Source organism: Haliotis rufescens, unplaced genomic scaffold (assembly GCF_023055435.1).
Source record: "Haliotis rufescens isolate VD_foot unplaced genomic scaffold, xgHalRufe1.0.p SCAF_11, whole genome shotgun sequence".
NCBI lineage: Eukaryota > Metazoa > Mollusca > Gastropoda > Lepetellida > Haliotidae > Haliotis > Haliotis rufescens.
In genome coordinates, this window is record NW_025963791.1 from 15,475,371 (window position 1) to 15,490,265 (window position 14,895).

Below are 14,895 nucleotides of genomic sequence, written 5' to 3' on the forward strand. Positions count from 1 at the left end.
GGTGTTCATGTTCGCTCATGGAATTGCGTGAACCTTACGTGATATCACAGAAGGCGATGTGCTCCATTTGTCACTACTGCCGACAGTTTCAGGAAACATAAATGTAGAGTAAATTCCCCCAGCAGAAATAAACTGGAAATATCATGTGTCTCCCGTAGTTAATATACACATGAATATCACGTATATCTATTATTTAATATTAATCCCATATTCGCCACGATTCACAAGTTTGTCGGCACCATACACATACCCGTTCATAAGAGTAATAAACATAAATGACCCGTATCAGTTCGAGTATTCCTCCAAGAGTACCTGATACGCTAGGATGCATCTTAAATATGCTCAACAAAGCTTTGTTAAAACACTCACTCACTCGCAATTTCACTTGGATCGTCGTCCCTGCTTGTAGTCCCTGGTTTGCATGTACCAGACTTGATTATTTACAGGCCGTCGTAGTATGGTTACGTTATTGCTAAATGCGGCGTTAACAACATTCACATTACTAATAAAGGTATTGTAGTTAAGATTACAAATATAACCAATCATTTCCCATAGTTCCAAGCACGAGAAAATGGTTTAAAAGCAATAATGTAAATAAAACTGGAAATACGGCCAACCATAGATACAACTAGCATACCCCAGACAGCCACATCATGAACGACACAGTGAGTATCAACGTCTTTATTGCTATCGCCGTATCGTCTCTGACCACGTCTTGGTACAGCAGGATTCAATCAAATCCATGGTGTCAACGTGACAGACGGTATAATGGTTACGTGACTATTTCCGTTACTGTCAACAGAATACATTCAGCAATTTAAATAGTGATTGACAATTCAATGTATTCACATAATTCAACGGGGAGCAATCAACATGTGGATAACAACCGCCACGAACATGTTGATGTACAATATGGTGTTGATTTTATAACTGAAGCAACTTAACTCGTTTGTTACGTGATCCAGTCGCGAATAGTTCAAAACTGCAGACCCAGCGTAGAGTACAACTCATTCACCAACTCACTTATTCACTCGCCATTTCATAGCGAAAAAATTATAACGAGATGGGTGCTTAATGACTGGTATATAGGAAAGACCAGTACTGCTTAACACTTTATCATCATCATCATCATCATCATCATCATCATCATCATCATCATCATTATTATTATTTTTATTATTCATAATTTAAGTCCGCGTCATTGCGCTTTGCACGTTCTTGTATTCCGAATAAAATACAATATAACCAGCAAGGCAGACACGTGACGCGTTACAAAACTAAAACAAATGGAAACAACACTATATGCATGGGTATAGTTTGCTTATCATGATTCTTTTTCTTGCGCGCGTATTTGGAGGTCCGACAAACCCATCAGGTAATGTCCATTATGACCGGTCAGTCCATGGACTATGTGTTTGTTCCAGAACTGCTGCCTCGAGGGGGGTGTGGGGTGGTCGGGATGGGGTGGGGGTCTAGAGTCATATTTGGAAAATAACGCTCAGCGCATCATGATGTGGTCACACATTAATGTCATCACCACATATGTACGGTATCAAGTCGTTTTGCGAGTATAAGGTGAAGTACATCTTTGTAATAGAGAAAGCTTAAATATACCATATTTACATGTACGCAAACCAAGGCTATACATACACAGTCAAGACAACCGACTGCACTCACTTCTCAAGGCGGGGGCTCACCAAACACACGGGTATTCACTCAGCTACTTACAGTTCTGCTGCTGTCTTGTGTGTAGTGGCATTGTGGGACACGCACACCCTCTAGTGACACCAGGGCACGAATACATGCTCTGGTGACACGTGGGCATTAACACATGCTCTTGTGACATATGGGCACATGCATACGCTCTGTTCTCACGTGGGCACAAACACACGCTCTGGTGTCACGTGGGCGCAAACACACGCTCTGGTGACACGTGGGCATAAACCCATGCTCTGGTCGCATGTGGGCACAAACACACTCTGTTCACACGTAGGCACATACACATGCTCTGGAGACACGTGAGCACACACACATGCCCTGGTGGCACGTGGGCATACACACATGCTCTGGTGGCACGTGGGCACAACCACGCTCTGGTCACACGTGAGCACAAACACATGCTCTAGTGACACGTGAGCACACATACATGCTCTGATGACACGTGGGCACAAACACATGCTCTGGTGGCACGTGGACACAACCACGCTCTGGTCACACGTAGGCACATACACATGCTCTGGTGACACGTGGGCACAAACACACTCTGTTCACTCGTAGGCACATGCACATGTTCTGGTGACACGTGAGCACACACACATGCCCTGGTGGCACGTGGGCATACACACATGCTCTGGTGGCACGTGGGCACAACCACGCTCTGGTCACACGTGAGCACAAACACATGCTCTAGTGACACGTGAGCACAACCACGCTCTGGTCACACGTGAGCACATACACATGCTCTAGTGACACGTGAGCACACATACATGCTCTGATGACACGTGGGCACAAACACATGCTCTGGTGGCACGTGGACACAACCACGCTCTGGTCACACGTAGGCACATACACATGCTCTGGTCACACGTGAGCACAAACACATGCTCTGGTGACACGTGAGCACACACACATGCTCTGGTGGCACGTGGGCATACACACATGCTCTGGTGACACGTGGGCACAACCACGCTCTGGTCACACGTGAGCACAAACACATGCTCTAGTGACACGTGGACACAACCACTCGCTCTGGTAACACATGGCCACATACACACGCTCTGGTGACACGTGAGCACAAGGGAAGCTGACGGTTGTTTCTCGGGCTCCATTCACGGTGTATCCCCTTGGAAGTTTTCATCAGCTTTTGAAAATTGATTTCCATAACATGTACGAACTATTCCTTCATTACAAATGTGACGTCACTTTGATGACCCCACGATAACGGGACTGATACAAATATCCACGTTTTATCTGCTTATCACGGCTGGTGGCAACAGCTATTGCTCATGCTAACAGCTATTGAATATTTCTGTTCACTTCAAATGAATTATTCCTACGTTTTTCACAGGTGCTACAGAAGCATATGTGCATCGTCTTGGTTGATTATTTTCGGGTCCTCGAAAGTCCGAATGGTCACCCAAATGATTCAGCCAGCATCACAGACCTCACTGTATGAGTTTATCATGAATGACTGTTTTGATCATGTCTTTGATCATGCCATATCTCTGTACCACCATGAAGCGCTTGGAGTGTTGGTAGTTACGTTCAAGTTTCAGCACAAGGTCCCGGATGATGGAACACTTCCGCTTCAGCTCCTTCTTCTGTTCCTGGAGCTTCTCGTTGTCAGCCATGATGTCCTCCTTCCTCATCCCTGGAAGGGAAACATGATATGAGTGAGTTATATCACAAACTAGACGATATAGAACAGCTTGCCAGTGTGTGATATCACATACGTGACGGTATATCACAGTACACCAGTGGATAATATCACATACACAAGGCGGTATAGCCTAGTATATCAGTGGATACCATCACATATACTAGGCGGTATATCACAGTATATCAGTGGATACCATCACGTATACTAGGCGGTATAGCACAGTATATCAGTGGAAAATATCACATACACAAGACGGTATAACCTAGTATATCAGTGGATACCATCACATATACTAGGCGGCATAGCACCGTATATCAATGGATAATATCACATATACTAGGCGGCATAGCACCGTATATCAGTGGATAATATCACGTATACTAGGCGGTATAGCACAGTATATCAGTGGATAATATCACGTATATTAGGCGGCATAGCACCGTATATCAATGGATAATATCACATATACTAGGCGGCATAGCACAGTATATCAGTGGATAATATCACGTATACTAGGCGGCATAGCACCGTATATCAATGGATAATATCACATATACTAGGCGGCATAGCACAGTATATCAGTGGATAATATCACGTATACTAGGCGGTATAGCACAGTATATCAGTGGATAATATCACATACACTAGACGGTATAGCACCGTTTATCAGTGGATAGTATCACGAATACTAGGCGGTATAGCACAGTATATCAGTGGATAATATCACATACACAAGACGGTATAGCCTCGTATATCAGTGGATAATATCATTTATACTAGACGGTATAGCACAGTATATCAGTGGATAGTATCACGTATACTAGGTGGTATAGCACAGTATATTTGTGGATAATATCACATACACTAAATTGGAGAGCATAGAAATCTGTGGATAATATACATACACTAGCAGGTAGAGCACGGTATATCAGTGGATAAAATCAAATACACTGAGTGGTTGACACATTATATCAGTGGATAATACATATACACTAGAAGGTATAGCGAAGTATATCAATGGGTGATACCACATACAAGTTGGTATTTCACAATACTTCAGTAGGTGATATCATATATGCTATGCGATGTTATATGAACATGTTACGAAAACTTAATTAATCTGCCTGATATTTTTAACACATTGTTATTTGTCTCGGTCATCGATACCTACAAAGACCACGGGTATTTTTCACATGGTCACAGCGGTTCTGTATTCCAGGATGTTTACAGGAGTTGTCTCCCTGATACGCACTGAATGATCACGTTGCCTCTGATTGGTCTGATTATGTTTAGACATTTGTAGAAGGACAAAAATAGGATTTATCATATAATCTGTAGGTTTCTCGGCAGGATAACGGATAAATCGGTATCCGTTGGGGTCATTTGCAGATGAATATGCTAATAAAAAGGGGTAGATAGGTACTACTTTCAGTGTTGGCGACGCACAAACAAGGTGTCTCCTTTTTCTATCGCTATCGATTTAGCAATGACCATCATTGACCTGTTAGCATTGATCTCGACAAATTACTGGAATCATCATTGTAATCATTATCCCATATAACTATAGTCTAGGAAACCGAAAATCGGCGTCTAACTGTGGTGTAAGCTGTAGTATATTACAAGTGTAAACATATATAAAAGAAGCAATGTAGCGAGGACGGTTGGTATATCCATTTCCATACACGTGCTTGTAGACCTCTGCGGCTTGGGGTCTGTTTCCGAAATAAAAATAGTTGGATTTGGCCGAAATTTCACGTTTCTAAATTTTATCGCTGTATGGCTGCTTTTCGTAACGTCTTGACAATGTAATATGACGCAGACTCCAAAGAAAGACAACAAAACCATTTCCATATCATAAAACATAAAACATCCATTGTACGATTCCGACTATATTGTAAGCATGTGTTTATGATTCACTATCAAATAGTGATGATATCAGTTTGATAAAATTTATCGAATAGCTTATCAATTGTATCTATTTATCAAACAATTTCATAACAATTCTCGACCTTTTCCGTAATCGCAAAGGAGACTCGGCTCTGAAGGCTGGTTGTTCGGTTGGTTTGTTGTTTAACGCCGCACTCAGCAATATTCCAGCTATATGACGGTGGTCTGTAAAAAATCGAGGCTGGACCAGACAATCCAGTGATTGATATCATGAGCATCGATCCACGCAATTGGGATCGATGACATGCATCAACCAAGTCAGCGAGCCTGACCACCCGATCCTGTTAGTCGATTCTTACGACAAGCATAGTCGACTTTTACGGCATGGGTTGCTGAAGACATATTCTACCCCGGATCTTCACAGGTCTGGCTATGAAGGTAGGAAATGGGGCAACTTGTACCCATGCAGTAAACATGCCTTCGCCAAAACACACTCGCGGATGTGCCTTTTGTGCGCGTTATTTGTTCATCTGTGTTTCTTTTTCGCTCGTCCTAAATATTCGTAGTTACTTCTTCAGAGGTTTTTATCCTAAATATATTCAAAAGATACTTCTGTCCAACAAATTTTGGAATTTTGAACGTATAGTTCCAACTCGAGGAAATAGCTTCCATTTGATCAGACCTATGGATTGTCGCGAAAGACTAACACTGACGAATTATTTCTGTGATTATCGTTGTCGTCACAGCGCTTGCCACGAAGGTGTTCTTTCAGTTTAGGAAACAGGTGGAAATCACTTGGTGCCAGGTCTGGCGAGTATGGCGGGTGAGGAAGATATTCGAACCCACATTGTCGCACAGTAGCCTTTGCAAGTCGATAGGTGTGAGGAGAGGCATTGTCATAAATAGCTGAAATCCAGCAGTAAGCATTCCTCGCCGTTTTCTTTGATAAAATGTCTCAGGCGATGAAGCAAGTCAGCATAGTAGGCACCGGTAATCGTCTTATGTCTATAAAGTGACCATAACTTTCTTCAATGATCTTGAAGACTTGAATTTCTGTGGTGCCGGGGAATTGAAATTGTGCCACTGCATTGATTGACGTTTTGACTCGGGATCATAGTGGTAGACCCGTGTTTCATCACACGTTACTAATCTCTTTTTAAAGATGTGACGAAATCCTCCTCAAATAGCTTTAACATGTCTCTGGCAATGTCAGTTCCTTTCCAATTAAGACCAGAATTTAGAAACTTTGGCACCCAACGAGCAGATATCTTATCCATCTGTAAATGTTCATGAATAATAGTTTCAATGGATCCATGACTTATACCTGTGTCTTCCTCAAGTTCAGCAATGGTAAAACGTCTATCTGGCAGTATAAGGTTTCTGTCTACTTGATTGAATCTTTATCGAGGGAAGTTGGGGGACGTCAAGACCTAGGGGGATCAGAAGGCGTGTTTAGCAGTGGAACAGCTAGGGAACCTATCCCCATACATTTGTGACATGCGGTCATGATTTTCCTGGGGAATACTTTCTCTGAAGTCAAAAACTTGATGACTGTTCGGTACTCGTTCTTTTCCAATTCTGTGTCGGGGCGGTCCGGTAGCCTAGTGGTTAAAGCGTTCGCTTGTCACGCCGAAGACGCGGGTTAGATTCCCGACATGGGTACAATGTGTGAAGCCCATTTCTGGTGTCCCCCGCCGTGATATTGCTGGAATATTGCTAAAAGCGGCGTATAACCATACTCACTCATTTATGTGACTGTCCATTTGGACCCTATCACGTTCAACTGGCTGTCACTAATATACAAACGGCCTCAACAGACCAAATACACTTGCAATGAACTACTCAAACACTGTACTACATTGACTAGTCCACTTTGTTATGACCACTTGTTGAAAGTTAGTCAGGTTTAGAACTTTTTGACCAGTCCTCGTAATGTGTAACCTTTTGATACCATGCTCCCTGACAATGCCATGACGGGGAGACAACTCAGATTTTGTAGGCGATGTATATTAATCACATATACGTCCACAAATATCTTTGTGTATGTAATTTCTTTCTTTGTTAAAGAAGAGAGAATCCTTGAAATACCATTACTCCAAGCTGACGTCTTGAACGTGGGTGTATATATCAGAAATGAAGTGTCAACGTTTATTCTCGGAATAAAAACTTGATAATGACTATCATTTTCAGACTACCACCTCCAGGCAGATATACTGGAATTGTTTTATGTAACCAGAAATGAGGTTTGTCCCACAATGTCAATGAAGCTTCAAGTTTCTGTGACGTCACATTTGCAGAAGCTAATATTGTCCCAGGAGTTGTTGGGCAACGTGGTGTATGCGTTTACCCCTCCAGTAGATATTCTGGGTTCGGATCCAGACATGGAGCTTCGTCCCACAAAGTAATCTCGGTGTTAAAGTATACTGCAGGTGCAGCGCTAAGCACGCTTTTGGGATCCATTGACTGGTTCCTGTTTATCCTCACGAGTACACGAGCGGTAACTGGGATTGGACGAGATCAAACACCATTCATTGGTCCTCGGTATCGATTGAAAAAAAATGTTGGGAAGTTTGTTTTTGTAATTCGGCAAAATTTACATCTGCAGAGCATATATTATCATTATTATTGCCCCAAATTTTCGAGGCGTTTATTTTAATTCGTAACTGAAGACGCTACGCATGCGCATCAATAACCGGATGTTGTACTGTGTAGTAACTGTCTGGCCGCATCCTGTTTGTTAAAGCGCTAAACTTGCTGATGGAACCAGCAGTTAAACTGTTTAATACACAACTGAGTTGGTGGCGAAGACCGTAACACTATCAGCAACGCCAAGACTGTCATCCTTGGCACCGTATCCATGTTCGTGGGTGATCATGAACATCTACGACCTACGCCACTTTGGTTACTCCCCTCACATTGAACTGACACACCGCGACTAGAATGATATTCTTAGGCGCATTAAACAATAACTCACTCATTGACTCAGATATATTCTCGAGTTTATGTTTCTGTGTCAGACTGGCAGCTTCAGTAGAATTATCATCGAAGTACTGGAAAACATATACATACAGTAGGAGCGGAACACGTGGGAAGCTACAATCTCAGTACAAGCTACAATATAAGAGGAGTTAATGAACTCAAAGACATTTCAGCGAAGCACGAATGTAATCAATACGCCATTGATCTGATATCCTGCAGCACACGTGGGTTGATAAAGTGGGTGGGACATAAGGATGGTCGCATGACTGTTTGATTGGCATTCTAGAATTTGGCAAATAATTAAGAAAAAGGTACAAAAAAACTTCATGGATAACAACGTCATGCATATAGCGACGTTTCGATGTAGAAGCTTACACCGTTATCAAGCTGGAATGACAACAAGCAAGTGATGAGAGGAATATACATGACATGTTGTTATAAGCAGCAGATTAACATTGACAACAACGGTGATAAATAACAAGTAGATAATTGGGTGAAGCCAAGTGAACAGGAAGAATAACAAATAGCACACAGGTAATGAAGCACACGGGTAGTGAAGCCAGATATACAGTGAGGACGAGGATTAAAGGAATTATACAGTTGTGACAAGCTGTTCGGATCCTAATTGAAATAGTCGATTGCTTAATAAGATCCCCATAGGCAGACGAGATATTATACCCTTGATGGCCACATGGGCTCCAAAATATAATATATTTGGAAGAGCTGTTTACAATATTCTGGTTTCATTTAAAAATAAACTACCGGGCAAAAGAAAGTTTTCACCGACTTCACTTGACCAAACACCAAAAACAAAGGCATATGTGAGATTTATGATGATTAATTTATAAACAGAAATCATTTTCCATGAATTAGAATGAAATTGCATTGTAATGCCGATATTGCATTCTCCGCAATACACAAAGAAAGAGTCAAGGGTCCAAATTAAAAATTACACAAATCAGAGTTCATTGAAAAAGTGCATGAAGAGTCCATTAATGACACAGTAGTCAGGTAACACGTCATCAATAGCGAATATGACCACCCTGGACATCCATCCACGCCAACACACGCCTCCTCATTGACGTCGTCAGTCGGCGGATAACGTCAACAGGGATCCTGTTCCATAAGTTCAATAGAGTCTGTTCAAGTTCCTGTCGGTTCGCTGGAGGCGGTACATGTTGTCTCAGGGTAAGATGATCCCAGAGATGTTCAATGGGGTTCATGTCTGGAGAACGAGGTGGCCAGGGCAATACGTTGACGTTAACGTTGTTCAGGTAGTCTTGAACAATTCGGGCGGTGTGAGGCTTTGCGTTGTCTTGTTCATCCCATGACGCCTCCACCTCCAAACGGGTGAACTTCTCTAATGCAGTTTGGCGCCAGTCGCTCTCCCCTTCGTCGAAAAACTCAGTTCGTGCCCATTGCAGTCTGACGGTGTAGACGGGTCAAGGCCATTCCACGGAAGGGTCGGTAGGCTCGTATACCAGCCGTACGAAGTCGTCGAAGGACTGTTCGTCTGCTGATGGCATGCCCTAGTACTGTTGCCGCCGTTGACATCGCCGTCACACATCTGTTTCGGAGGTGAATCTGCCGGATGTAGCGGCCGGTGTTGTCACTCTCGGTCTTCTCGATCTTGGCCGGTCTTGAGTCTGTCCTGTCTGTTGGTTGCGGATTATCAACTTGCTGATGGTGGTCTGGGAGCAGTTGAAGGTTCTGGCTATCTGACGTTGTTTAGCCCCCATATTGGCCATACCGATCGCTCTGTCTCGTTGCGCTTGTGTAAGTCTGGGCATATTTTTGGTGTTTTTTTGCTTACTGAATGTCTGCTCTGCCAACGTCGGTATTTATGCCACAATCACGCACGTGCATTTGGACCAATGTCTCAAAATCACGTTTTTGACCTTTTGGCCAATGCATGATTTGGAAAGCTGCGTTCGAAAATCTGCGTTGTGGTTGTGTGCATTTGGGCGAATGTTTCCGCGGGGGTTCAAACCTGTACCAGCATTTTTGCTTTTTATACAGCTATTTCTAAAAAGTGAAAACTTTCTTTTGCCCGGTAGTTTAGTATCAGCGTTGATAATGATCAATAAAAAACTTTGCGCTAGTGTTTACATATGTCTCTTTTCACAATGAGCCTGTATTTGATTCACGTTTTGTTACAAAATATATATTGTCGTACATGAGCTTGTGTATCATCCAACTACTTTCGTCTCTTGCAATACTTTCATCACACATATGGATATTTGTAATACTATAAAAATGTTGATCGATTTGGTCGCTGCAGGAACAATATGTCTTCAAGATGAAGTGGGCGTCACAACTTCTCCACTTCAATAGCGGTGTCAGATTGGTTCGGATGCGACTTTGGTAATAATAGAATGCTTATTACGTGTTCATTGTTGTTCCTGCCGTGTATTGATAAGCTGCAGGTGTAGCAACGCCCGGGGAGAAAGTGCACCACACTCATTGTGCAGCAGCAACCGCGGTCGGCAGGTGTGCAACTCATGCAGGTGACAACAGCAAGTGCACTCCGTGACTCCGGTCCCTGTTAGTTTCAGGTGAGTGAGTAAGTTGGGTTTAACGCCGCTTCTAGTACTATTCCAGGCATAAAACGATGGGGGATTCCATGAAATGTCTTTGCACACTCTATCCATGTGGGGAATCGAACCCCGGTTTTCAGCGTAACAAGGCAACGCTTCGCCCACTCAAACCCAGTTGAATTACAGTGTCACGATTCCTCGATGAACAACATGTAACCTGTAGCCGGGTTGGAACGACAAAAGTTTTGGATTTTTCATTTTTGGTATTTCGTACATCAGGTGTTGGAGTGAATGTTGTTATTGTTGTTTGTTGTTATTTTTTAACCCCAAACTCCGCAATATTCCAGCTATATGACGCCGGTCTGTAAATAATCGAGTCTCAACCAGACACGCCAGTGATTGACGCCATGAGCATCGATCTACGCAAATTGGATACGATGACATGCATCAACCACGTCAGAGAGCCTGACCACCCGATCCCGGTAGTCGCTTCTTACGCTGTAGTGAGTGAGTGGGTTTGGTTTAACAGTATTTCTGTCCTATCATGGCGTGTCAGCTTGATGTGGGAGGAAAGCCTGACGTGATGCGTGACATTTATCACTTAACCTCTGGTATGATGCTGACAAACCTGGAAATGTAATCAAGGGAATCGGAGATTCGAACCCACGAGCATATGTTTATGGCACACCTAAGGGAAGCAACTCTGCATATCGAATTACGACAACCGGACCTCCCGCGATGCCCCCTGTTTTCGAGATACAGTATGTCTTGTTCTATCGAATACCACTGGTTCACAGGGAAACCTCTAAACATATGAAGGGCGGTCGGGTAGCCTAGTGGTTTAAGCGTTCGCTCGTCACACCGAAGACCCGGGTTCGATTCCTGACATGGGTACAATGTGTGAAGCCCATTTCTGGTGTGCCCCGCCGTTATATTGCTGGAATATTGCTAAAGCGGCGTAAAACCATACTCACTCACTAAACATATGATGATATCTATGATGCCATCTACTAGTATTGATGCTCTCGCAATGTTTAATAAACCCGATACCATTAAAGATGAGGTCTGCGAAAGCATTATAAAGATGGAAATAGTGAGTGAGTGAGTGAGTTGCGTTGGAACAGTATTTCTGTTATATCACGGCGTGTCCGCTTAATGTGGGAGGAAAGCCCAAAGTGATGCAGGTCTCAGACATTTACCCCTTATGGTGAAACCAACGAGCATGGGTATGGTGCTGACAAACCTAGAAACATAATCGGGGCGAACCGGGATTCGAACCCACGACCATAGATTTCTGGCGTGCCCAAGGGACGGAACTCTGCACAGCGAATTAAAGCGCCTTAGACGACTGGACCACCCGTACCACCAACGATGAAAATAGAAACTATATATATGAACTCATGATATTGATAAAAATAATGAAATTATTCGATGGTGATGTAATGAGCAAAGTGAAGCAGGTATCGTAATAAAGGCCTTGGTTGTTTTATTATTTCGAATGGAGCGGTGTCGGTGCATGACGTATGAACCTGAAATAATGGCGTTTGTAACGGGTATTATTGATCGATTGCGGCTTGACTGTTTGTAGCCTTAGATAACAGAAGTGTTCACACATTCACCTCGGAGTGGCAATCATAAAGCACACAGCTCTCAACAATGGTGTAATATCACCTAGAACACACAGAAATGCGCCTATCTGAGCCAGTTCTACACGGCCAAGAATAATATGCCGAAAGCCAATCTCAACCCACGCATTGTCCAGTGTGTTGTAAAGTTCACGTATTCCACGTCAAAGCAATTCCAACCTATAAAATATTCATAAACCGTTTCTTTGGCATTTAGTTATATAAAAGAAGAATATAATTCGGATTTTGACTCCAGTAGGACGACAAATCTCGAACTCAACATGTCATTTTTATGGTTTTTGATGTTTAGGATTTTGAATAATAATTTGATTGGGGATGATCCTGTGCTGTCGTTCTTAAGGATAAAGCGTCATTCGAAGTAGCAAGAATTCAATAAGAAAAGACAGAATCGATGATGGATTTTAAACTGAATTGCAAAGTTTGTTACAAGACCAAAAGAAATTATTTCAAAATAGCTACACAACGGAATGTGCTAATACTTCCGGGTTTTCATATTAAGGTTTCTAATTCACATTAAGATAATTGCCACAGCATGCTTGTAGTATTCTGTGCGACCGAGGCAGCACATGCAAATTAAAATATTACGGTGTGTAATGAAAGGCCGCATGCAAACGAACATATGCCACTATTATACAATGCAGATTTCTTATGAATACGGAAATGGTTTTCTCGAATGTATTTATAATCATAGTCGGTTTATGTTATCAAAATCTAAATATACTAAATATACCCTAGACTCTTTGCCATCAGATTGTGTTTGTTTATTTGTTGTTTAACGTCGCCCTCAGCAATATTCCAGTTATATGACGGCGGTCTGTAAATAAACAAGTCTGGACCAGACAATCCAGTGAATGACATCATGAGCATCTATCTACGCAATAGGAATACGATGACATGCATCAACCAAGTCTACGAGCCTGACCACCCGATCCCGTTAGTCGCCTCTCACGACAAGCATGGGTTGATGAAGACCCATTATAACCCGGATATTCTTTGCCATCAGATACGAGATACGAGATGCTCTATCTAATCTAACCGTTCATACTTTGTTCTGTTACCTACGCTGGAGGTTTACGAGCGCTTCAAGGTGTGCTGATTTCTCACGCACCATTATGATGTCTCTTCTATTCTTTCAGTTCGGCATTACGCCCCTGTCTGATTTAATGGACATGACCCATGCATATTCTGGCACAAGTATACGACATATGTCTGGTGATAACTTTAACAACACCTAAATGCACATTCTAGGTTCGATTATTTCGGGGCCGTATTCATCAAAGATGTTATTTGGAGCATAATTTTACAGACTGTGGGAAATTAGTTTCGGGTCATATTTTTAAAAGCTCCCGTTAGCAGTGATGAAGTTCTAGTACGTTTGGAACAACGACAATGTTTAAAGCTTCCGTTCATATTATGTTATAAGTGAAGACCTGTCCTTGGTATTGTCTTTTGTTATTATTCATATCACAGGGGTGCGACCTTTTTCCAGGTAAAAAGCTATCATTATCCAATAGATGTACATAAAGAAAGTAGATAATCACCGAGCAGAGGAAAGGTGTACTCACTGTTAGTTCTCTCTCCCCGTCTCTTGACCCCCTCAAGCTGTAGGGTGTAGTCCTTGCACCCCTGGACCAGCCCCACAATCCCCTGGGACGACCCCTGCTGGTCCGGGTCCAGTCGCAGATGGAGGACGGTGCGTTTTACCATCCCTTTCATCTTCTTGTACCTCCGTAGAGGGTCGAAGTCCTTCGAGGCTTCGTAATCCCTGGTCAGGTGCTCCACGACCTGCTTCAGCTTTTTGTACTCTCTCTGGGCGCCTTCAACCTCGGCAGACAACTGCTCGTTCTCCCGCCTCGCTTCATCCCTGGACGTTCTATCCGCAACAGACGCTGCTAGAAATAAGGAAGACAAACTCATTATCATACCACTGTTTGTCCCCGTCCCATTGTGTATGTTCGCTACTGCAGGTTTAAAACAAACTCCCCACGTTAACATTAATCAGTGGGAAGACAATCACGGCTGTGTCCTTTGTGTGTTACCAATGTGAAGCAGACGACAATCCGATACTTATTGTAAGGTGAGCGTCAACTCTGTCAAGGATTAGATGGTTGGTATTAAAACTAATTCCCGGTCGCTCTCTTCTTCTCTTCACAGATTTCATTTGCTGAGAACCAGAGGAAGCAATGAGGTCGACTGGGGAGGTAATTGATAGTTAGTCTTCGAACAAAGCACCAAGCGTAAGTCACAGGGAGGATATTTTCAGTGAAATATAGATGGTTATCCCAGCTTGCCCGTCATTGCCCCCTGTATGTCATCAACAGTCAATCAGCCGGCTCGGATGCAGACTGTCGTCGTCGCGGACCATCATGGTTCATACAGGCCTGGGATAATTGAAACGGTGTTCAACTGTCTAACCTTGTACGTCTTGCATGAAATTGGTCATAATGGTTCTAATGAAAACATAGCA

The 14,895-nt window shown here is 42.9% G+C and overlaps 1 protein-coding gene across 4 annotated transcripts in view; it reads right to left on the minus strand.

The window, feature by feature from the left end:
- Positions 1–666: 666 nt before the first annotated feature.
- LOC124150872 overlaps positions 667–14,895 on the minus strand; it is a 38,832-nt gene continuing 24,603 nt past the window's right edge. For 3 of the 4 annotated variants that reach the window (XM_046523031.2, XM_046523032.2, XM_046523033.2), the window contains 2 exons: positions 13,994–14,320; positions 667–3,370 (listed from right to left, as the gene is read on the minus strand). In XM_046523031.2, the coding sequence (XP_046378987.1) occupies positions 3,165–3,370; positions 13,994–14,320 (533 nt within the window). In that variant the 3' untranslated portion in view covers positions 667–3,164. The remainder of the gene's footprint in view (positions 3,371–13,993; positions 14,321–14,895) is intronic. The other variant, XM_046523034.2, reaches the window with a different exon arrangement.